Raw genomic sequence first — 25817 nt, forward strand, 5'->3', positions numbered from 1 at the left:
AGAAAATGAATCTTACGTAACTCAAAAAGGCAATCAACAAAAGTCACTGCATTTTCCTTGAAGGGCATTTTCGTAAATTCACTTTATAAAATTGTAATAATTGGGGACGGTTTGTTACAATACATGCATGTTTCTGTGAAATACAAGTCTATCAGTTATACATATATGTAGTTCAATTTAAATAACTAATTATCGGTGTTTCCAATTCCTTCTTCTAGAAAAAGAGACATCACCATTAAAATGTGGATAAGAACCTGTGGTTTTCTAAATTAGTTTACTATCTGTATGATCTATAAATGAGAAGTTCCTATAAATATTTATAAGCAAGACATATTTGCATTGATGAAGGAACTTAGAAACCGCTCAGGGTTCTTGATGGGTTTGCAAGTTGCTTTCCAAGATCAAAACCTGGGAATTGTTTAGGTGTTTTGGACAAGAATTCCATGCCAAACAATTACCAATAGTAGTTGGTAAAATGAAGAGACATGAACAAATTAAAGCAACTGCAATATTGTTTGAAGCGGTGTTTTGATTTAGTGTTCCATTTGCACAAAATGGATATAATTAATGCTGTCATCTAAATGATGTTATTACAAGAAGATGATAATATTGTCTATCAGAGATTTGTGTTACACTAAAAAGAAGCAGTTTCAGACTGTTAATTGGTACTAGCAAAGAAGGCGGTTAATTACTATTATGACAAGCATCATAAAGAATCTTGCGCGCAATGACCGTGTTAGCCAGGGATGAAGCCAACTGCCAATTCGTTTGAAAAGAATAAGACACCGAGAGTGTGGGGCTCTTCTACATGTCTTTTGTACATGTGCAGAAGACGCGATGTTGCTTATTTGGTAAGCAAGGACTACCAATGAGTTTGTTTTATCATGGTTGTTCATGGTAAGAACACGTTTGTGATAACAATACACAATACATATTCAAATCATAGAGCTTGAACTCATTATGGATGAGTTACTTTCATCTTAATAAAATGATGACTGAATTAATAAATAGAGGAGGCTAAGGTCCAACGAAGTGCTTTAACAACCTTAAAGCAATCATAATTTTGAGTGAATTGTGGGGTTGCTTAAATATCATTAAGATATAATGGTATTTACTTAACAAGAACATATAAAAGAATTTGCCACCTAAATGTGATAATATACAATTTTAAGGTGCATAAAGCCTTAGAGATCTTTCTTTAAATACCTTAAATATGGGGGAAGTCTACTTCCTAGTATTAGCAAATTACTTACAAAAGTCCCAACATATATATACTTTTGAGGACTTGAAATTGAGAAACAACTACTCTCATATGAAATATAATTTCATCAGATAGATTGTGCACACGATTAAAAAAAGGGAGTTTTAATGGAACACTTCTGGTACTGTTCACTCTTAACGAAAATGACAGTTTAACTTTAAAAAATCACTCCTGGTACTATTCACTTACAACACATTTTTGTCATTTTGATTAAAACTCAAAGTTTTCAAACCATTTTCATTAGTTTTCCTTTAAAAATAGTCAACCTAGTAGTGGATCCAATTATTAAAGGTTAGACTAGAGAGTAAGTTGATCATTGAGGGGAATGAGGCTAATGCCAACATAACTAATGAATTAGTCGAGCGGAAATATAACTTAGTTGATTGGAGATCTCATGATCTAAGTTCAATAGGCAAACTGGTTAAAGAAATTAACAAACTATATACCTCATTCCTATGATGGAAGAAGTGTGCTGGTTGCAGAAGTTTAAAGGTTTTAAATTTATACTTAATCTCTAGTTGTCAATTTTTCTAACTTTATCTCTAGTTGTTTATATTAATCTTGTAGACTATTTATGTTGTAATTTTCTTTATGATTATTATCACTATAATTTGTTGATGCACAAAACCGGAGGTCTTGGAACAACATAAATCCGACCGTGGATCTGCAAGAAAGTAAATAACACAGGATATATCGTGGTTCACCCCAAGGTTTGGGCTACGTCCATACTGATATTGTATTTCTCTGTTTGTGAGGGAGAGAGATGGAAAGAGCTTCTGAGAGCAGATAGCCCTTCTATGGCCTAAGAAATTGGCCTCTTCTAATTGTGAGGGTGAAGGGTCCTTTTATAAAATAAGGACTCCTCACTTATTACATATTTGCCAATTCCTTTATTACATAATTACATTTAAGTCCCCCTAGTATTTATACGAGGTCTAAATACGAATGCCCTAAATATGGTATAAAAAGTAGTCCCCAAGTCTTCAGTCAAGAGAGTCTTTTGGCTAGAGACTTGAAATTCAGTCCATGTGTGGGCCGAAGTAACTAGATGTTGTCTTGAACTGAAGCTCGATATGAGGCGGTGCTCAATTTGAAATGATGCTCAACTAGAAGTAGCACATGCCGTGAAGTTGCTCGGCTCATGGCTTATGTTGCCTTGGTTGGCTCGCCTTGTGGCGTTAAAGGTGAGGGGGGTCCCTTTTATAGAATAAGGGCTCACTCCTCAATACATAAATGATGGGCTAGAGTTGATGCTCGCGGCGAGGCGGTTGCTCAGTAGGCGGCGATGCTCTCTAATGGTGGTGAGGGAGTCCCTTTTATAGAATAAGGGCTCGTTCCTCAATACATAAGTGATGGGTTAGGAGTGATGCTTGCGGCGAGGTGGTTGCTCAGCTGGTGGCGTTGCTCTCTAATGAAGGTAAGGGAGTCCTTTTTATAAAATAAGAGCTCGCTCCTCAGTACATCAATAATGGGTGCTCTCTAATGAAAGTGAGGGAGTCCCTTTTATAGAATAAGGGTTCGCTCCTTAATACATAAATAATGGGCTAAGTCCCCAAGTATTTTTCATGTGTGTTCTCTAATGAAAGTAAGGGAGTCCCTTTTATAAAATAAGGGCTCGCTCCTCAGTACATAGATAACGGGCTAAGTCCCCCAAACATTTTCCATAAGGCCCAATATATGGTACATAATGTAGTCCCCCAAGTCTTCGGTCAATAGAGTCTGTTGGTTGGAGACTTTAAATTGAATCCATGTATGGGCCGAAGTGGCAGTTGTTCGGAGGTGGTATTTGTATACCCTGCACTGAAGCTTTGTAGGTGAAGCTTTGCAAGTGAAGCTTTGAAGCTAGAGCTCTGTAAATGAAGCTTTTGAAGCTGGAGCTTTTGTAAATGAAGCTTTTGAAGCTAGAGCTCTGTAAATGAAGCTTTTGAAGCTGATTGACATGAGTGATGCTCATGAATGTTTATGTTGATTGACATGAGTGATGCTCATAGATGTTGTCATGAGCGATGCTCATGAATGTTGGTCATGAATGTTTATGTATGATTGTCATGAGTGATGCTTATGAACGTTTATGTATGAATGACATGAGTAATGCTCAAGTATAATTTGGAGTACTGGGGGTACTTTTGATCACCTGGTTGGTGACATGAAGAAGAGTATGGGTTGTACATTTCATCACCTGGTTGGTGGCATGAAGAAGAGTATGGGTTGTACATTTCATCACCTGGTTGGTGGCATGAATGGCTAGTTGCCAAATGATATTAGAGTACGGATTGTACATTTTATCACCTGGTTAGTGGTAATAACGGCAAGTTGTAGAATGATTTTGGAGTACTGGGCGTACTTTTGGTCACCTGGTTGGTGATAATAGAGGCAGGTTGCCAAATAATTTTGGAGTACTGGGCGTACTTTTGATCACCTGGTTAGTGGTAATAGCGGCAGGTTGTCGAATAATTGTGGAGTATTGGGCGTACTTTTGCTCGCCTGGTTGGAGCTATTTTGGGTTTATGGGCATTCGCCCTCTACACAACATTCCAGCCCATTTATTTTGGGCTTTGCCCTTTTTTTTTTTTTTTTTACCCTCTGATGGGGTTTATACAGATGTCTTCGAAAGATAAGAAAAATAAATTACATCATACAAAAAACCAAAAAAGTAAACACATTATTCTGGTGGGGTGTAGACCTGGCATTCGTGTCGTGTTTTCCATGTTCGTGTCACTTTTGTGTCATACCCGATATCTTAACGGGTTGTGTTGTGTAACACCCGTTAAAATAAACGGGTAAAATGACCCGACCAGAAATCGACCCGATAATATTAACAGGTAATATGACCCGACCCGTTACCTGTTAAGGAAAATATATTTTAAACCAATAAATAATCAAATGAAAAACATAATACTAAATAAGTATATATATACCATATTGTCACATCCAAAACATAAAAACGCATTTTTCTTTTAAGTATATTTTCACATACCTAAAGTCTTTAATAGCTTTTTAATTAATGTAGAAGTGTAAAAAAAATGTAGAAAAAATATATAAACGCTCGTAATGACAAGTTTTACAATTTTCATGAAGAGCTTAACTTCGAAATTCGCTACTATAATCATATAAATCATAGATAAAAATTTAACCGTTGATTGTTGTTTACATTTACGCTTCATTATTCTCATCAAATTTTATTTTTTTTTAGATTTTCTTTTTTGAAAACTTGATCTATTAGAGGATGCAAGAAGATGAACGGTTTGGATTGTTGATATTATATTCATAGTTTTACGGTTAGTGAAAATATTGCTTGATGTTTATAAAGTTTCTACAAACTATATGACATCGACTCATATTTCAGTTAACCGTAAATATCGAAATATAATATCAAAGATCTGAACCGTTCATCTTCTTACATTCGCCAGATGATCATGTTTTCAAAAAAGAAAATTTAAAAAATGAAAATTTAAAAAATGAAATTCAGTAAGAAGAATAAAGCGTAAATGACAATCGATGGTTAAATATAAATTTAAGGTTTATGAATTATAGTGTTGGATTTCGAAGCTGATCCCTTCATGAAAGTTGTAAAGTTTGTCACTATGAGTGATTGTATATTTTTTTTACATTTTGTACACTTCTACAATAATTATTATTAATTTTATTAATTCTGCCCTCAAATAAAAAACATTAGTCATGAAGGTTTGGAGGATTTTAAAAATCTAAATCATAATGTAGGTGTAACCATTATCTACTCGTGGAGGAATAATGATGAATCACGAGTGTTTATATTCTTTCACATTTATCATACTTGTATCTATGTCTTCTTAGTTATTATACAAATACTATATTAGTTTATTTTAATTTTGGACAACAACATGTTAAGTAAAATTTATCCTAGTAATGATAATAATGAACTTTCATAATAAAAATAAATAATGACTAAAACTTTTTTTTTTTTAAATTATATAGAATAATAATACAAAACTATATATTTAATATAGAATATATTGTATATATTAATATGACTATTGTATTTTATAATAAATCTTTTAGTAATTAAACTTTAAAATTATCAAAATAAATTTTTTCTTAACGGGTCGAAACGGGTTACTCACGTGTTACCCGCGTGTATACTCGTTAAGAACCTGCTATTAACGGGTCACCCGATAATGACCTGATAAGTTATCGTGTTGACCCGAAACCCGTTATTTTCGTGTCGTTTTTGTGTCGTGTCAGAAACTGCCGGGTCTAGTGGGGTGTTTATTCCTTGCTTTTGCTTTCTCTTTTGCTTTCTGCTTTTGCTTTCTCTTTTGATTTCTCTTTTGCTTTCTGTTTTGATTTCTCTTTTGCGTTCTCTTTTCTCTAAAATGATAGTTGCTTTGGACAGCCTTTCCGACATTGCTGTCACGCCCCAAACCCGGGGTCGGTAGTAAAAACTTGAACCCGAATCCGAAACGTGAACTAAAAACTAAAAATAAATAAAAAGAAATTGACACGGGTTGGAAAATAAACTCTTCTTATTTAAAATAACTCAATAATTGACACACCCCGTCCCGAAGGAGGGTATGCTGGCCGTCACGTGAGAGTGACGTAACCATTTACACAGTTCGGAAGCTTTAAACAAAAATACAATTACTAAGATGAAACACCTGAGGGTGAGTCCTACTTTTGTGAATTCTGTCAGAACACCGCTGGATTCCTCGTGGCCACCAAAGCTCTGCTATCTAGAACCTGGAGGGGCGCAAAACAAAATTGAGTGGGTTAGTAAAACAAAGTTTTTCGAAAACATTTCATTTTAAACATTTCTAACCCCTCGCCGTAAAACCTGTATACTTTCCCAGAAAATAGAATATAAACATATATATATATATACACATATCATCAAAACTCAGCCCGTCATCTATCAATATAACATCTCAGAAAGAATATGCCATGACATGCCAAAATATAATAAGAATGCATCAATATAAATCAGGTGAAATAATAAATCAACCGAAGACCCTACAGTGGTCCTGTACGGCTGATTCTATAGCTCAATATCCCATCCAGCCGGAGTCACCAACTGTGACCTGTACGGCCCTGCCGGAGTCACCAACTGTGACCTGTACGGCACTACACTGCACATAAGTCGAAACTACCTATAGTAGTCTGTACGACTAAGATGGTGAAATAATACGCTCTAGTGCTTCTTTCATCAATCATCTGTGCACATAATCTAAGGTCACCCACCAGTCGGAACCCCTCTAATGGTCTGTACGACTGGCATGTCGTAACCACCTCTAGTGGTCTGTACGACATCCACCTACTTGGATCCAAGGCGAGCGTGTCGTGTGGTGAATACTATAAGCACTAATACCAAAGGTGCAGTTTATGAGCTCACAACGCAATCACATCATCATTCATTCATATAAACCATATAAACTCCCTGATACTCACTTGTGCGTCCACAGCACCAATCCACATATATATACGCATCAATATCAATTCATATAATTTATAATATGCATCATGGCAATTGAAAACATACTTTCATATAAATTCAATTTCTGGGACAATTAATAGTATATAGGTAATACGAAAACAAAACTGCCCACTCACCTGGAGTTCGCCCAACAACTCCGTAGCACCACACATCAAGGCGTCATAACGATCAACGCCTAGAACGATAATCAAATCAAACCTCAGAATTCATATCGATAGAATATATAACTTATATAAAACACGTCACTACGTAGTTCGATCCGGAAGATCTGCAACTCAGATTTCAAATCCATAATTTCCAAAGGTCCACAATATACCTCTAGGACACCATCCTAAAATTTCATTACCATCCAACGGTCGGATCTCCGTCAATTTCCAAAACCAAGTGACGGTTAACATTCTATTTTATGAACTTACAACTCCAATTCCGGAAGATCCGTAAATCGGATTCCCAATCCGTAAGTTCCTATAATCCTTAAATATTACGTATTACAATGTATCAAAGTTTGATGACGATCCAACGGTCGGATCGTCAATTCACATTTTCACCTAACCACGAATCGTAACGAACTTAGGTTCAATTATTCAATTTACGTCCATCAATTATCAAAACTGAACCTAGAACCTTAAACACATGCTAAGAATGACATTGGCGGGCCATTGGCCACGTGCCGCCGCACGGGCCGCCGCGGGTGGCGGTTGGCCGCCCCGGTTCGCCGGAAAATCCAACTATTTCCAAAACTTCTCAAAAAATATAGAATTGAAGATCTCAATGAGTAGAGCAAACTTTATACCTGTGGCCAAGGCCAATTTGGCCTGGAAGAGCTCCAATTTCACCAAAACCGTGAAGAACCCTAGAATTGGGTGTTTTCAATTCGACCTTCAAATCAACTCCACCGTCCAATTCAATGCTTGGGCTTTGTTCCAGGTCATAAGGGGATGCTATGGGTGTTAGAAATTGAAAGAAAACGTTTCAAGTTTTGAAGAAATTTCACACTAAGCTACCGCACACCCCTCACGGTTTTTAATCAAATTTCAAGGCCAAGCTCCTTGATTTTTGAGGTGTAATAGGAAGAGGAAAGATCATAGAGGGTTTTCCAAGTGATGGATTGATGTAACTCACCGGAAAAATGACGAAATTTTGACGAAAATGGGTGAAGAACACCGGCGGGTCGCGCGGGTACACGGGTTGGGGAAAACCCGTTTCTTCCTTCTCTCCTCCGCTTCTCGCCCTCTCTCCTTTCCTCCTTTCCTTCCTCTGGTTGGCCAGTCATCTTCCTCTCCCCTCTCCCCATTCGGCCTCTCCTCCTTCTTCTCCGATTGGGCAGCTTTGCCCAATCTCTCTTTCTCTCTGTTTTCTTTTTCCTCTCACGCACACACACATACAAAACTTTCTTTCTCTCATCCCAACCATCCATTTCAAATTCCTTTAATCTAGGCCATCCAAATTTTAATAATAAAATTTATAAAATGCCCAAACTTCAAACTTTAAAATCTTTTTCGTTATAACTCCAAATCACGAACCGTCTGTGCCCACACGTCCGTAGTGACGAATACTACGAGGATATGTCAAGAAAACGAATCTTAGATGGCACGACACAACGATTAACCTCGAATAATGCGCATGCCTCAAAGGGCATTTATGTAAAATCCTTTATTAAAACTTTAAAAATTCTTAAAATTAGGGACGGACTGTCACAATAATTCTTTACAAGGCTAAAATAAAGAAATACAAAATTCTATCCTCACACTTAATCCGATCTCATCCCGTCTACCCTCTTAGATTGTTTAATTCGTGAACCTGCATAACAATAGAGGGGTGAGCTTTAACAGCTCAGTAGGGACATAACCTTATTACAGTAAATTGACAATATTAAATTAAGTGTCATGAAATCATATAGCCAAATATCAAATCATTATTGATAATAATGCATGAATGCAATTGAACCTCTTCCGCTACCCCCGTTACTTTATATAATAAAACACGCGGACCTGCATGTCCCATACCATGCATTTTACCCCTGCAGAGGTGGTTCGAATGTTCTATTATACAAATTAACCCCCCGTAACTCAATCATCCCAATTTCCCCTTTTGTTAGTCATCTTGCCAAAACTCTTCGTCGCCAGTCCCGAATTACCCTTAAAGAATCTGTGCACTGTGGGCTCACCTGAGACCTGGTACCTGCTAAGAGTTTGACTCAACTACACAAAAGATCATTTCCATTACCCTATTTCCAAATTCCTTTCTCACCTACAAAGTTCCAACCACTTCTGACACATGAGTGATGCACAAGCAACGTTATTACATCTTTCACATGTCACAATATATCTCCATGTCACAATATATATCTCAACGAATAACATTCCAGTAGTACTAACAAGTAAACAACCAACTAAAGCAATAATCCAAACAATGTCCAACCACATTAATCAACCAACACAAATATAGTACTTCACGAAATTTAATAGAATCAATATCTGTAACGGTCTGCCGTATTTCCCCTACCTGGACTCCAAAGCATTGCACCAACTCTCTATTACAAGAGTGCACCACTATTGTGATCAATTCCTATTTCACAAGTACAAGCAAATCACTAAAATGCATAACAAATGTAACCCTAGTTAGACTACTTGGTATTACTAATCTAACACCACTTGATTCAAAAGTCATTTTGGTCGATATGAAATAATGCAACTGCAATAGAAGACGTTTGAATGTAAAAGGATTTGGGAAATAAGCAATATATATATATAGCTCACTGTATAATACAAGTTCCTCAAAACACTTTGGCTTATATAATTGCATAAAAGCTTTGTCATATTATACATATATACATATATATTTTCCTGATATGTATCAGTATGAACTATTTTACAAAATAATACTCCAATCGAGTTGGAATTGTAAAAGTCGTTTTATAAGGGTATTACAAATAGACCAACACTTTAAATCAAAACAGGCTTTGCATTATCTAGTACTATATAGTGAACAAACTGATCATACCATACTTGAAACCAAAAGGCTGTAGTTGTAAAAATAGGTATACGTTATATAGAATAGTTTTGCATCAAATAGGCAGCATTATATAAAACCCTTGCATATAAAACTTGTTTTGCAGTTTCTGCCTAAAAGCAACCATGAAAGACAACGATTTACTACATAAAATAGCTAAGCAAAGAACAAAGAGAGCTGCGAATCATTACCCTGCTGCAGGCTGACATCCCAAGCATGAAGATAAATACGAATAATTCAGCACCCTTCTCTCTGATTCTATTTGATTTCTTAATCCCTTCCTCCTATTTGTCTTCTCTTCTCTCCTCTCTCTCTCTCTCAACATATATATATACAAACACAACCACATGAGCAGCAAAGCATGCATTGCATGCTAGCTTGTGTTCGAAAACAATGGAGTTGATCTCCTATTTATAGGCTACTAAACGGAAACTACAAAGCCCCTTATTGGTTGAAGTTGGCGGCTAACCACAGCTGTTAAGCTAGCTGTAGGCACTGAGGAGAAAGAAGATAGCAACTAATTCAGGTGAGTACACGTGGTCTTAAGTCATAGACCGCAAGAAGAGATGGCAATCTCATTCAAAATATTTGTGTTGGCTTCTAAGTGGCCAGGTGGGTCAGTCAAATCAAACTAATTATATATACATACATATAGATGCATACGTACATGTACATATAAATACATGCATATAAATACATACGTATATGTACATATGTATACACATTAAATACGGGATCTTACAATTGCCCATTTGCTTTTCTTTGGCTTTTAAAAAAAATAGGAACATGCATCCGTCGACAAAAGCAAAAGTATAATCTTTCTCTTTTAGCTTTTGCTTTTACTTTGCAAAGTGCAGATGGCACTCAAGTTCTCTGTTTCCCCATGCACCTTTGTTGCTTCTGTGGATGCTAGCTAAGCCTGAGTGCTGCTCAAGGCTTTCATCTGAATGTGGTTGTGGTCGGAGGAGGGGATCTGATAAAGGAACCGGAGAAAGAGACGACAGAGGGAAGGGCACCGTTTTTTAAGGCCTTCTGCGGGTAAGGATAAGCAGCCTTGCGCTTTGGCCACGGTGAGCTTGCGGAAGAGAATTTCGACCTGCTGTTATTGCTGAGCCATTTGCATGGAGGACACTGTGCCTTCATACGCCAATGTCGACAGGCCCTGTCTTTGTTTATGTTTAGGGTTGGCTGTGCAAATCACGAAAACACGCCCGCGATGCTTAACTGTCTTACAAAACTCACACATCTTCTTCACATATGAACGCACCTTCATGGCTACTAATGAAAACACAAAAACAAAAATTTAACAACCCATCAAATTCAGCAGCCATCCAATCCAGCTGGAGACGAATAACTCGAAACAGATAATGGTTGCCAAACTGCGAATTGAAAAAGCTGGTGGCTGATGGTGGCGTTTGGCTGGTAAAGACCAACCACATACTTGTTAGTTTCGAACCCCTCGCGGAGGGCATCAGCATCTGGGTAGAAGAAGAGGTGGTGAACGGCCCAGTTGAGAGTGTCTCTGAGGGCTCGCCTGTAGAGGATCCGAACCTTCTCCATCTGAGCGGCTCGACAAGCTACGTACGTTGCTGTTGACACTCCGCTCATCGATCAAGGCAGAGAGACAAGACAGAGAGATGAGAGATTTGATTCCCTGAATCTGCCTTGCTAGATTTGCAAGAACCAGTGCCTTTCTTGCCGGAGATGGAGTCGTCGAAAGAGATCAGGTGGTGCTTGTAGATGCGGTTGGTGGGTTCCGGGATCCGTACCTGGGAGAGATTAGATCGGAGCAGGTCCATGGGGTCGAGCATCGCTCTCTGTGCAGAAAGAAAGGGTTTTGAAATTGGACAGGCAAGACGAGAGAGGTGGACTTTTCTGTATGCTTTTGCTTTTTGAATACAAAAGCAACAGGCAATACGTTTTGAAATTTCTCTGGTCTTCCTCGTCTTGTCTCGACTCTACTGGAGTGATGAGAGAGAGTGAGAGAGTTTGTCTGTGTCTCGGTGGGTTTTTGCAGATTTTGCGAATTTTGCAGATTTTGCAGAGGTTGAAAAAGACAGGGATTTGAGGATAGAGAAAAAGAGAGTCTAGAGAGAGAAAGACAAAGATTGGAAGAGCCAGAGAATGAGTCTTCCTCTCTGCATTTTTGAGAGATGGGTTTTTGCAGTGACTTTGGTTCCTAGGTTTCTACAGATTCACGGCGGAGGAGAAAAATTGAGAGAGAACCGACTTAACTTTTCGTGTCGTTTCCCACAGACGGCGCCAAATGTTGATGCACAAAATCGGAGGTCTTGGAACAACGTAAATCCGACTATGGATCTGCAAGAAAGTAAATAACACAGGATGTATCGTGGTTCACCCCAAGGTTTGGGCTACGTCCACACTGATATTGTATTTCTCTATTTGTGAGGGAGAGAGATGGAGAGAGCTTCTGAGAGTCAGATAGCCCTTCCATGGCCTAAGAAATTGGCCTCTCCTAATTGTGAAGGTGAGGGGTCCTTTTATAGAATAAGGACTCCTCACTTATTACATATTTGCCCATTCCTTTATTATATAATTACATTTAAGTTACCCGAGTATTTATACGAGATCTTAATACGGAGGCCCTAAATATCCCTTTGACTTAATCCTTCGACTTGAAACATGAAAACATCAATAGGCTGACAATTGTAGAGAATATGATCGAATGCTAATGTTGAATTGTTGTTTTTGTTTCATTTTTTCAGGCCTCATACGACAACCAAACTATAGAAGAGAATGTCAATGATGTTGGATTTACATCTCCCTCCCTGTCTTTTTCGTTTTCTTTCTCTCCCAAGCTTGTTATTCTTTGATCATTTTTGTTCCAGTTTATGTGAGGAATAGACACCAAGAATTTTAAGTTAGGGATCAATAATGAGAAAATGGTGGAGACACAAAATTCTAAGTGATATTGCAACTTCTTATTTGACGTGAATAAATAAGATTCAGAATGTGTCACATCCTGGTTCGGGCCCCCACCATATCCGGGCTCTACTCCGTCATAGCACGATGTTGTTCGCTTTGGGCCCCGACCATGCCATTATGGTTTTGTTTATGGGAACTCACACGAGAACTTCCCAGTGGGTCACCCATCATGGGATTGCTCTCGCGCGAACTCGCTTAACTTCGGAGTTCCGATGGAACCCGAAGCCAATGAGCTCCCAAAAGACCTCATGCTAGGTAAAGATGGAAATATACATATAAAGCTTACAGAATCATCATCCTTGGATGATGTAGGATCTTACAGAATGTGCCCAAATATGAATAAATGAAAAACTATTATATCATTAGCAAAAAAAAAAAAAAAAAACACGATTATATAAGTTTGAATCTCTTTGTTTAGTACTGTCGTTTGGGGAGGGGGATTTCTTCAATTAGATGGGGAAGTTGAGCATCACACGACTTGGGCACTATATCAATATGAATCTTATAAATTGGGATAAGAAGTTTGGCACTGGTACTAGTATTTAAAGAGGAAAAGAAAGATGATGCATTGTGAATGTTATAAGCTTATAACCACCATTAAGACAAAAAATTGTGGACTAGAAGCCACAAGGCATCAAGAACTCACAACCTATACACAATGGGGAGTTTATTGTGCAAGGAAATTCGATAAAAATAAGAGTTCACATGTTTCGAGCTAAACTATCGCCTAGCTTACAACTCGGCCAACTCTTGAGCAACCGGACATGAAACCTTTGTCAATTAAACTTGGGACGTCAGGTTTTAACTGTCACGGTATTGAATGGTGTTTGGGACATTAGCTATGAAGTACGTAGTCACGTTAACAAGTCACAACATGACCATGGACTACCTAGCCACTCCATCTAGGCCGTTTGAGACCGTCCGAGACATTTCCTATTTCAGTTGAAATGGAACTTGACATGTTTTGGTATGGACATTGTGTACATTTGGCATATTTGCGGTGCTATCAGTACATGTCATAAGAAGGTTTGAGTGCATTGTGACATGTCATTGACAAGGTGCATAGGCAGTCATATATAGCCTCGTCTATTGTCGACATAAAGCGAAGCTTGGATGCTTTTTGACATGTCATAATGCAGCGCATGAGCCGTACTAATATGGTTTGATGTCAACATGTCTTCTTTTCATACCTTAGGGCAATGGTAGAAGCATCGAATATGATCAACTCTTCACAGGGCAAACAAAGAAGGAAATTGGAGGAGGGGAACAATCTCCTCTAATTTCTCTCTTTCTTGTTTGAAAAAAAATTGTTCTCTAAGTTTGTTTAATCATATATTTAAGTTAGAGTTAAATAATTTTTAAAGGCAGTTGGACTCTATCTCCCAGAAGAATTTCACTACAAATCAGAGTGCAGAATCTAATACAGTAAAGGAATCAACTTTTGGCTACACCACTCAACTTAGGATTCCTATATATCGTGGACCTTATAAACGTGGTACAAGTGTTGAGCATTTGTGGAACAAAAAATAATTCTAAAAATTCTGAAGCTAACATGTAAATTTTTGTTTGTAATTGACAAGAATGCCTTTATTCAATTGGTGAGGCCCGCATTCCCTCTACACACATCAACCATCAAGAAAACTTGAGTTGCTGACTACAACTTCTTCAAGTTTTTCTGCTCAAGGCAAGGAGACAAGGCAATGAAATCAAATGTACTAACTAATTTCTATCTTTAAACTTTTTTATCATTTGAAATCTTATTCCTTTAAACAAAAAAAACCTTAATAACATGCTACCAAAAGCCTAATAACATCATACCAAAGATCCTTCAAAACAATTCTTAAAAATCATGTCACTTAGTAATACGGTCGAGTGATATTACTATTCACTTGTAAATGAGAGCTCTTAGGTTCGATTCTCGCCAAATGCGAGTTTGAACCATATCATTATTAGCTCATTGTGAAGCCAAACACACCCCATTTCCTAGTGAAGATAATATCGTTTGTTCAAAAAAAAAATCTTAAAATATTATAATATTAATTTTGATACCAACATGATAATTCTATGAAGGATTGTCCAACATAAATAAAGAAGAAAGTGATATTTTTACATCTATTTTTCTTTTCACATGCCTTTGTTAATTTTTTTTGTTATTAAATTTCTTTAATTTGTTGACAGACAAAATTGAAAGGGGGTGTGAGAAAGTGAAAATGGGTGTGGATATGACCTATCCAAGATAGTGCGTTTCTGGGGAATTCTAGGATTATTTTGGGCTCCCTCGCCTACGCACCACTGTCCAGACCTCTCTCCCTCTCTCCCTCCAGTTCTCGACAGCTCCGTGAAGACCAAGGTTAACCCTAAGCCGAGGGAGGACGACGACGAGCTCGAATAAGGAGAGATAGTCGCCGATCTACACCTTCCCTACCCGCGAGGAGTTCTGGAGGTTAATTCCTTTCGTTTCCTCTATTTTTTTGGATTTAATTTTGTTTGGTTGGTAGGAGAACTAAGAAATGATTGAATTTTTTGCGTTTGTTATGTGCTTGCTGTAGTTTGTGATAAAACAAATTTGGCAATTTTTGGTAAAGGAAATAGATATTGATTTCGTACCAACTGCAAACATAGAAATTGGAAACTATGGATTGTCGTTAAAGTTCGATATTTTGGTCTCTATTGTTTTCCTACATTTTCTTAGTGACTGCAATATTTCCCTATATCTTCTGTAATTCTATTTGTAATGAATGTTTTGGGGTGTTTGTGTCGATTTCGGTTACTTGCGTCTCTTATGTAGGCTGTAGCCACCTTGATTGATTTAGCAATGAGGAATGCTGCCAGGATTAGTGAGATTTCCAAGTAGTTAGCCTTGAAAATATTGTGTTCAATCTGGCGTGGCATTTGTTTCTTAATTTCCTGTTGTCCTATTAGTCTTTTCGTGTTACTGGGATTTTAGAGGTTCCCCAATTATTCCTGATTATTAGGAGTCATATTTCATTGGGTTCCCTCCAAGTTGATTAGGAGAATTGAATGTGTCTATTTCTACATACACGTGTTAATTTAACACCCAACATTAAATAATTACTAGAAGGGGTTTCCTTAGATCTTTGGGATGCTTTGATATGTATCAATGTGGATGTTTGCGGTCCAAATAATGTTATTTAAGCAAGCATGGTAGTATTTCTGTTATGGAATTTGGCTGTGAATGAATAGAATTGGTTGGTGGGTATTGGTATGAGTACGTTTCCTTCACCTCTCTCTCTCTAGAATTTCTGTTTCCTTTGGTTAATTTATTGGAAGATATTAGAACACATCGAATTGCAGGAAATTTCCAAAAGTCTTATCATTTTTCTTAATTTATTTTCAATCTTCAAAAATTAAATTTGTTGGTCCTAATTTGTTAATGTATTCCCATTATTTGATGGGAATTGTTATTAGTAGGGGTGCAACTCAGGCAAGTTGGATGGGTTGGAAGGTCAACCCAATCCTAACCCAACTTTTACAATTCGGGCTCGGGTTTGGGTTGGGTTTCATTCGGGTTCATTTGGGCTCGCGTTTAATTGGGTTAGGGTTTACTTGGGTTGGGTTTGGGTTGCCCAACTTTTTCAAGTTTAATCTTGTAACAACGTTTCCAAGAATTCCTAAAAAAATTAAGCCAAGTAGCATCAAAGCTAGCTTACTCTAATTTCATATATCAGTCTACTATAAAGCTTTAGGATTTAGAGACTATGAACATGAGCTAACTAATCAAAGCCTCTTATTCCCTAAAAGCTTAAGTAATTGTAAAGGGTAATTTATTAAAAAAATATTAGAAAGGGCGCTGGTTTTTGGACTTGGCACACTTGGGTGTAGTATGAGCATTAATTGATATGGGTTACAATCTGGTTAAATTGGGTTTGGTTAGTCAGGTTAGGTTGGGTTAGGGATGGACGGGCAAATGATCAACCCAACTCAACCCAATCAATGAACGGGTTAAAATTGGGTTGGGTTCGGGTGGATTATAACTAAAGAAGAACCCGCTTGTTCAAGTTTAAAGTCGGGTTGGACATGAACGGGTTTGGATTGGCCCAACCCAAGTTGCACCCCTAGTTATTAGCACTCCAAAAATCTCATTTTGCAGTCCAAATTTCCTATAGTTAGAAAGAATAAAGACACTTATAGGGGTGTAGAATGAGATTTTTGGAGTGTTAATAACAGTTCCCTATTTGATTAGTTAAATGATGTTTGATTTCACTAACTTTAGATTTCAAATGATCCAGGTGACTTGAATTTTTCAATCGGGTTCCCAAAAACATGGCCATAAAATTACAAAAATGTGGGGAAAGATTAGGTTTTGGGTTGATGAAATTGACCCGGAATTACTGTTCAACAGAACCCACTAGGCAATTTTCCGACCCAACAAAAAGAATTTTCAAAATCATGATGTCCTGCCCAACACTTGCTCTTGATACCGCCCTTGACCAAACCGGGATCCGAATTTCACCCGAAATGGTAGAGGAAGTTCTCATGAGATTCAACAATGCTGGTATGGTTGCATACCGGTTCTTTGAGTGGGCGGCAAAGCAGCGAAATTATTCGCATAGTGTTAAGGCCTACCATGCTATGATTGAATCTTTGGCCAAGATCAGGCAGTACCAGATCATGTGGGAGCTTGTGAACTCGATGAGGGCGAAGAGGATTCAGAATATGGAGACGTTTGGAATCATTATGAGGAAGTATGCCAGGGCACAGAAGGTTGAGGAAGCGCTTTATACATTTAATGTTATGGAGAAGTATGATTGTGCTCCGAATTTAGCGGCGTTCAATGGCCTGCTGAGTGCTCTGTGTAAGTCCAAGAATGTGAGGAAGGCTCAGGAGGTTTTTGATAAAGTGAAGGATCGGTTTGAGCCAGACTCAAAGACCTATAGTATATTGATTGGCGGGTGGGGGAAGGATCCGAATTTGCCTAAAGCGAGGGAGGTGTTCAGAGAAATGATTGATGCGGGTTGCAATCCTGATATAGTGACTTATGGTATCATGGTTGATGTTCTTTGTAAGGCAGGGAGGGTGGATGAAGCCGTTGATATTGTTCGGGGCATGGATGATAGTGGTTGTATGCCGACGTCCTTTATTTATAGTGTTTTGGTGCATACATATGGGGTTGAAAACAGGATTGAAGATGCTGTTGCTGCATTCTTGGAGATGGAAAGGAATGGAATAAGGGCTGATGTGGTTGTGTACAATGCCTTGATCGGCGCTTTTTGTAAGGCTAACAAGTTCAAGAACGTCTATAGGGTCTTAAACTATATGAATTCCAAAGGCGTTACTCCCAATTCGAGGACTTGCAATATCATTTTAAATAGTTTGATTGACCGTGAAGAGACTGAGGAGGCATTTAGCGTCTTCCGCAAAATGATCAAAGTATGTGAGCCAGATGCAGATACGTATACAATGATGATAAAGATGTTTTGTGAGAGAGATGAGTTGAAGATGGCCTATAAAGTCTGGAAGTACATGAAGTTGAAGCAGTTTGTCCCGAGCATGCACACGTATTCAGTCCTTATAAATGGATTTTGTGAGAAGGGAAATGCTTCAAAGGCTTGTGTCTTACTGGAAGAGATGATAGAGAAGGGGATTCGACCAGCAGGTGTGACTTTTGGGAGATTAAGGCAGTTGCTGATAAAAGAAGGAAGAGAAGATGTGCTCAAATTTTTAAACGAAAAAGTTAATCTTCTTGTCAAGGAGCCTTTATTCGATTGAAGACTCAACACTATCAACTAAGAAAACTTGGACTGTTTGGTATTCTTAGTCCAACAGAACGAGTCCTGGAGTTCTAGTGCTATTGGTACTGCATGCTAATTAGAGAAAGAAAAATCAACTTTTGCAGGTGAGGTTCTTTCTCATTTTACTTTTACACCAAAGTGTTGGTGAATTTTCATGTTGCAAATGTTTGTTGTTTGTTGTTGAGAAACTATGGTTTTAGGGTTTCACGCAATTTCACAATTGTAAGATAATTAAAACATCGTTACAGGCAACACATGCTTGTCTGGAAAATTTTAGTTGACAACATGCAAACAGTAAAACTACAAGAATTTGTACCGTCCACACACCTGTTGTTAATTTCTGTCATTTGATCCTTCAACAATTCATTTGATTTGATTGCCGGAAATTGAGAGGGATGTGTTAGAGGTAAAAAGGGGTGTGTGGATGGCACCACCCTTTATATATATGGAACACTAGCGTATGTAATTCGGCAAATAAACAGTGATGCACTGAAAACAGATGATTTCAAGCTCGATTGTTTGTTTCTAAACGAGTCAGATAAAAGACTAACCATATTCTCGATAAGTCTATGTTCAGTTTCTGTGGATTGTAATTAGGAGCCTTTTCAATCATTTTTGCTATACTAGTCGTCAAATACTTACCATATTCTCGTTAAGTCTATGTTCAGTTTCTGTGGATTGTAATTAGGAGCCCTTTCTATCGTTTTTGCTGGACTAGTCGTCGACATCATCAACACAACCATCCTCTCTCTCTCTCTCTCTCTCTCTCTCTCTCTCTCTCTCTCTCTCTCTCTCTCTGGCTTGTATGGTTGAAGATGTGAAGAGGTTCGTAGTGATAAACCACAGCTAACTGGCAATGATCAGATATAGCTATGAGATATGAACACTCATCAAGAAGTGTTTTATTATTTTTGTTTCCCCAAGATATGCTTGTTGAGTTTTAAATTATTTCTGTTTCTTTAGTTATTTCTATAGATATCTTTTCTCTGAGAAATTTTTATGGAATTTTTCGTTGTTTTTGTTCGTTAGTGATTGCTAATAATGTTTTTTTTTTTTCAATTTATCTTTCTCTCACACGCACATATACATGTGTATATATGATGTATATGCATTTACTTGTTACATTCACCATCTAATGTTCAGATATGCAACCAAATAGAATTTGACCCTAAATGTGATTCAAATTTGCACAATCAGTTCGAGCCTTGCATATTCATTTGGGTCTCAGCTTTCGTTACTTTCATTGTTATGATATTTATTTTCGACTGATTGGCTATCCTACTTTATTTCTTAAATGTTTTTTCATAAACACCTCTATTTTTCTTTACTGGGTGTTCGGCATTTGATGTCAAATTGGTCTGATGATGGTATAGTATGTATTTGTGGCTAGTTGTTTACAGTGCCATAGTTCTGAGTGTAATATTTTTTTTTCATTTGCAGTGGATGTGTGGAGTTCATTGATACGCGGTTGTGAGGAGTAATGATTTAAGCACGGAGCTCTGAGATGTTGATGGAAATGCATTCTTGAAGCTATATATCACCACGGCTGTAATCCCTTTGCATTAGATTTCATACAATTATATTGTGCTTCAGGTACATTTCATGTTTTTATTATCTTTATTGATTGAAATAATCTTCGTCATAATGCAAATGTGTAGTCAAATTATTTTTCAAGATGTGAGCATCTGAGACTTTGAATTAGCGATGGTGTGCTAATGATGAGATCTGCTCTGTCTTTTGTGTGTGCTTCTTTCTTAGATTTTTCTTTTACTGGGATTTACCATGTTTTCTAATCTAGCTTATTTGCCTAATGATGGAAAACTCATTTTTGTAGTGGTTCAGTGGATTATTGTTAGATGTTTTACCCATATAATGGTACAATCCATTCCTCTCTAAGGTGCCCTTGCAATGCTATTTCAACAATTATTGTGAGACCTCAGTCAACTGAAAATAGTTTTGTTGTCAGTGATGTGGTTATCCTTACAATGACAATCTCAGAGTATTTGCGGGTTTGTTTTTCTTTTTACTTGGTTTGTGCAACAAGTGGGAAATTATTAAGTGGTTCTTCTTGCATATATGCCGTAGTACAGCCTTACGCATTTTGCCCAATGATGCAGACTTATGTTCTTGGGCATTCTTTGATTTTCATTATGAGCATCTTCACTTCCTATAATTCTACCGTTAAGAGTAGCCATCTACTGTTTATGGTGGTGGCGTTTGTTGTTGCTGCTGCTGCTGCTGCTGTCGTCATTCAGGATGTGCCTGTAAATGAAAATGAAAGCTCAGCATTCTTGAACTTGGATTCAGGATATAATAAGATCCGAGGGCTATTTTTTGTTTACATTTACTACCCAAGCGGTGTTGTGTAAATGACTGTTTATTAGTTTTCATGCTTGAGGTATGTTGCCAAATGGTGCATCTCTTTCTTATCAGTATTCATATATATAAACAAATATTTTGTCTACCTTTAATTTTCCTTCGGCCTTAATATTGATAGGGGCGCAAGGGAAAGGTTGCTCCTTTGTGACCAAAGGTCACAGGTCGTGGAAACAACCTCTTTGTATCGTAAGGCTAATCCTGCGTACGACAGACGTTTTCGCAAAGCAGGGAGGCTTGTTTGCTTGGGTATGATTTGTGAGAGTAATCAATATATTTATTTATTTTTGGGATAGAAAGTAATCAGTAATGTTGTGCTTTATCTCATTGTTTGCTTCTTTTGTATAATGCGATAATTTCTCTACCTGCTGCGCGTGTGGTTGTGGTCTGAGGGCTCAAAACATCAATTATGTTTTGTTCTGGTTGACTGTATCGTATGAGTGATTGCCTCGTTCGTTTGTTGTTTTGAGACGAAAATTCACCAATACTTTGACGAAAAGTAAAGAAGCTCACCCGCAAAAGTTGATTATCCTTTCTCTAATTAGCAAGCAGTACCAATGGCACTAGAACTCAACAAACTGCTTCAACTTCATCCACTTCAAGACTTAAAGTGCCATCTTCAGCTCATCTCTCTCACAAAACATCTTTATCATCGTTGTATGCATATCTGCAGCTGGATCACTTACTTTGACGATTTTAAGAAAGACACAAAATGCCCCCTCGGTTTCTTATAGTACTCATTGATACGAATACGTGGGCACAAGCAGAACAAAATTTGGAGTCCAAAGGAAATTCATAGGGAAATTTAAAGACTTTAGATTCTAAGACCTACTTCAAACCTAAGACTCAAATTTTAGGATTTAAGCTTACTTCAACTTACTCTAACCCTTAGGCAAAATATGAGTTTTAACTTATAACTCATTTTCAGGTTAAATTCAACTCAACTAATGGGCTGGTTCATCATATATGTGCATTTTGTTTTATATTTATAAATTCATTGAATACAATGGCTCAGATCTAACATGATCAAATCTAATTGTCCAAATTTAAAGACAACGGCTAAAATAATTTTAAAAATTCATGTGTTTCATATTTTTTCATAGTGTTCAACGAGTTTTATGGTGTCGATTTAGTGTTTTTTTAATATTTATCGGAATCTAAATATTTTTAGGTTAAAATTAATTTTGATAGTTTACATAATTTATTTAAAAAAAACAGTTACTTTAAAAATTAACTTTAAATTCATTTTTTAATAATTTTGGGTTAAAAATTTAACTCAGAAGGTTAAAGCAAAAATATTTATGGATTAAAATTAAAATTTTTTAAGTTTTGATCCAATTGTTGGAGTTTGCGTAAGGGTATTAGTAATACCGTATTACATATTTCACAATTTTGGGAGATTATATTGGATTATTTTGGGTTCGCTGGGACCCGCAAGGATTTTTATCTTCTCTGCACCCTCGACTCGCCGTTCTCCGGAACTCTCTCACTCTCTCCCGCCGTTATCGACAGCACTGTGAAGAACGAGGCGAACCCTGGGCCGAGGGAGGACGACGACGAGCTCGAAGAAGGAGTGATCGTCGGTGACCAAGATTCCGTGTTGGCGAAGCCGCCAAAAGGAATAGCGCTGCAGTCGCATTCCTGGACCTTCTGGTTCGATTACCCGGCCGCCAAGTTCAAGCAGGAGGATTTTGTGACATTTTGAATAACCCTCTAAGTCCAAGTCCAAATGGGCACGGTTTCAATTTCCGCATTGTCGGGTCTAAATTCAATTTCCTTCCCCAGAGATTACAACCCGTTTGTAATTTTTAATAAAGCCGGCGTCTTGACAGCGTGTAGTACAAGGAGTGGAAGCTTTAGGTTCCATGGCGCTCAGAGGCACTCAAAGCTGAGGACTTTTTCGGTCGGTTCGTTGAGCCCGACTGCTTCGTTTCGGACCCAGGTGGGAACTTGGGAAGCACCCGACGATGGCAGCGGCAGCGAAGACGAGGAGGAAGAAGAAGAAGAAGAAGAAGAAGAATTGGGTTTCCAAAGTGAATGGGAGGAAGAAGAGGGAAAAGGTGTTCCAGCTGCTGCTACTGATGCTGCTGCTGCTGTTGATAAGTCCACAACAAACAAGTATGAAGAGGATCTTGTAAAAGGTTATGCTCCGGTGCCCCTAATTTTCTATGTTCATATTTATTTGTTCACTTCAATGGATGTTCTAAAAGTTTAGAACAAGCACTTTTGCTTCATAAGCGCTGTTATTAGAAACACATTTGGAAGTGCTTTGCACTTCTATGACCCTCGAAGCGCATCGTCAAGAGCACTTTTGGTTGTCATCAAGTGCTTTTAGGCCATCTAGAATCAATCCCATACGGCAAGCTGGCCCTTAATGGGGAATGTTCTATTTGTAGAGAGTGACATGGTGTGTTCCAATTGATATTTTGACAAAAATGGCATGCTCAACTGTCTCGCAAGAGAACATTTAACTTCTAACATGTTAGCTTGCAATATTTGCAAACCTGTTGCTTTATTAAAGATTACTCAACTCTTCTGGCTGTTATAATTTCCCGGCCATGTAGATCTTCAAAGACCAGTTTAGCGGTTTTCTTCTTCAATGTAATGTAATACCACTTTTTGGGATCTCATTTCCTGGTAAACATCTAATATCTGTTATTCGTGTTGCAGAAGTTGAACAGCTCTTGGGGCAAGAAGAAATAGCAATTTTGCAAAAGCATGCGGCTCCCAACATCAAGAAAATATCAACGGTAATTCGTTCTTCTTATGTAAAAATGTCCTGAAGTTAGTTTATAGAAGTCTGGTCCTGCTTTTACCTATCTCCTATAGTACAATTTACTACTAAAATCTAGATGGAGCAACTGAACTATTTCTTAGTCTCTATAGCATTACAAGCTCACAACTGTAAATAGGAAGTCGTATTTGCAATAAGAGGCTGGCCTGTCTTTCTACATTCATTTATTGTGTTTCGTACTTTCATTACTCAGGAAAAATGGAACCCGATACATACACTTGCACTGTCAGGGATGGTAACTTTCATGGACAAGCTACTTGAAGATGGTTTAGATATTGACGTTGTTGATAAGGTGAGTTTTATCTGTAATTGAATCACCATCTGTCTCCAATTTGGTAGCATTGTACCTGGATTAGTAAACCTCCAATAATTTGGTGAAACAGGATGGTACAACTGCTCTTCATACTGCAATCATAGCCAAAAAGGAAGCTGTAATTAGTCATCTGCTAAGAAAAGGTGCAAGTCCTCATGTCAGAGACAAGGTAAGGATAAGACTTTCTTTAATATCTCTCCCGATCCATTTTTCTTTAGGGGAACAATGAGTTTTTGTCTTTGTCTATAGGATGGCGCTACGCCACTTCATTACGCAGTACATGTAGGCACCAAGCGGATTGTCAAGTTATTGATCAAATATAAAGTTGATGTCAATATTGCAGATAATGTGAGTTTTGTTTTTTATTGTTTAAATTTCCCAATGCCTATACCCAGTTAATCCTTTTTATTTTCGTTTCTCAGCTTGTTAACAACGTCGTATAATTTATTTCAGGATGGATGGACTCCGTTGCATGTTGCTGTTCAAAGTAGAAACAGAGACATTGTGAAAATTTTGTTAGTCAATGGTGCAGATAAGAGCAGAAGAAATAAGGTAACGTTTACTTTATACAAAGCAGGGACCTATAGTAGAGACAAAGTAAGGATTTTTTACTTTCTGTTGTTTCTGTTAAAGTGATTAACGCTGCTCCGTGTGTTTCAGGATGGCAGAACTCCGCTAGATCTGGGTTTATGTTATGGGAAAGATTTCAAGACCTATGACCTCACCAAGCTACTGAAGACGGTGCCAATGGACAGAGAGTTTTAGAAGTCCATGTTCCGACTTCATCTCCTTGCATGGATGGAATATTTGAGGACAGAGACGAGGAGTATCTGAAGAAGCAAATTAGTTGGATGAAGGATAAACAGAGGCATGTATGTATTTCACTATAGGGTGTAGAGGTAATGGATGCATCCTGGATGAGCTGTTTTGCATCCCTTGATTTCAAGGTTGATCTGTTGTATGAGGGTACAGGAGCCGTTGGATAGATGACTTCCTGGATTTTGTTAGGGGAAAGGCTCTTAAATTTTTTTCTTAAGTTTGTTGGTAAATCAAAATATGAGTGTAAATGAGGAGGATGGATATGGAACGAGTTGATTTTCATTGTAATGTTTCGGTCTAGTAATGCTAGGCTATGAGTAAATATTTCTCCATACGGCAGTGTATTATTGGACCGAGACATCACTTAGAAATGAACTTGTTTTATGCAAGTTGTTTTTTGTAAATTAGCGAGTCAAGTTGAATGCTAGGGTGCTCATGCTTGCTTAGATATTATTATTCAAACTTAAAACTCACCAAAGCTAACCCGTCAAACTTCGATAATTTATAGGGCAAAACACTGTTTACTACTCTCATGTTTCGTGGTTTTCAATATTTAGTACATCAAGTTTTTTTCGTCCTAGAATTATACCTAAAGTGTTAATTTTGAGACAGTCTCATACATCCGTTAATCAAACTATTAAGTCTGCCGTTAACTGATGACATGACGTTTATGTGGATAATGACTGGGCGTCACGTGTCATTAAAAATATTAAAATAATAAAAATATTTATTAAAATTTAAAAAAAAAAAAACAACGACAAGAAGGAAAAAAAAACCCTGAACCCCTGCAAATCAAAACAACAAAATATTCCGATCAAATCATCCCCAAACCCAATCTTTCAATTCAATCCCTCACTCTCAACTTCATCTCTTCTCACTTTCCCATCAGATCCACATTCTCCTCTGCATCCACAGGGACACTTTCATTCCTCCTCTTCTTTTTCTTGTCTTCCACAACCACCACCATTCGATTAAGCTCGGCCCAAGTCCCCAGACCCTTCCTCCCTTCTCTCCTCTGCACCCACCCTCCCCCTCTATCTCCCTCTTTGATTCCACCTACCCTCCCCTCCTTCTTC

The 25817-nt window shown here is 37.8% G+C and overlaps 2 protein-coding genes and 2 long non-coding RNA genes across 6 annotated transcripts; 2 read left to right on the forward strand and 2 right to left on the reverse strand.

The window, feature by feature from the left end:
* Positions 1 to 5745: 5745 nt before the first annotated feature.
* Positions 5746 to 6889, reverse strand: LOC126623196 (uncharacterized). The gene is made up of 2 exons (XR_007623693.1): positions 6845 to 6889; positions 5746 to 5977 (listed from the first exon to the last, which is right to left on the reverse strand). It is a non-coding gene; the product is annotated as an uncharacterized LOC126623196 (long non-coding RNA).
* A 1443-nt stretch (positions 6890 to 8332) lies between these two features.
* LOC126623193 (uncharacterized) lies at positions 8333 to 12441 on the reverse strand. The gene is made up of 3 exons (XR_007623690.1): positions 9932 to 12441; positions 9234 to 9296; positions 8333 to 8528 (listed from the first exon to the last, which is right to left on the reverse strand). It is a non-coding gene; the product is annotated as an uncharacterized LOC126623193 (long non-coding RNA).
* A 2419-nt stretch (positions 12442 to 14860) lies between these two features.
* On the forward strand, positions 14861 to 21179 carry LOC126623181 (pentatricopeptide repeat-containing protein At1g77360, mitochondrial). Of its 3 annotated transcripts, XM_050291980.1 has the most exons (6): positions 14861 to 15129; positions 16937 to 18543; positions 19880 to 20032; positions 20274 to 20336; positions 20557 to 20837; positions 20937 to 21179. In XM_050291980.1, the coding sequence occupies exon 2, from the start codon at positions 16971 to 16973 to the stop codon at positions 18414 to 18416; it is 1446 nt and encodes a 481-aa protein (XP_050147937.1). In that variant the 5' UTR covers positions 14861 to 15129; positions 16937 to 16970; the 3' UTR covers positions 18417 to 18543; positions 19880 to 20032; positions 20274 to 20336; positions 20557 to 20837; positions 20937 to 21179. The 3 variants fall into 3 exon arrangements, with proteins under 3 accessions (XP_050147937.1, XP_050147936.1, XP_050147938.1); XM_050291979.1 differs by lacking the exon at positions 20274 to 20336; XM_050291981.1 differs by lacking the exons at positions 20274 to 20336; positions 20557 to 20837.
* Positions 21180 to 22212: 1033 nt separating this feature from the next.
* LOC126623185 (ankyrin repeat domain-containing protein EMB506, chloroplastic-like) lies at positions 22213 to 25145 on the forward strand. The gene is made up of 7 exons (XM_050291985.1): positions 22213 to 22956; positions 23486 to 23565; positions 23803 to 23901; positions 23993 to 24091; positions 24172 to 24270; positions 24376 to 24474; positions 24583 to 25145. Exons 1-7 carry the CDS (start codon positions 22545 to 22547, stop codon positions 24685 to 24687), a joined length of 993 nt encoding a protein of 330 aa, XP_050147942.1. The 5' UTR covers positions 22213 to 22544; the 3' UTR covers positions 24688 to 25145.
* The last annotated feature ends 672 nt before the right edge of the window (positions 25146 to 25817 follow it).

Source organism: Malus sylvestris, chromosome 5 (assembly GCF_916048215.2).
Source record: "Malus sylvestris chromosome 5, drMalSylv7.2, whole genome shotgun sequence".
NCBI classification, from domain to species: Eukaryota; Viridiplantae; Streptophyta; class Magnoliopsida; order Rosales; family Rosaceae; genus Malus; species Malus sylvestris.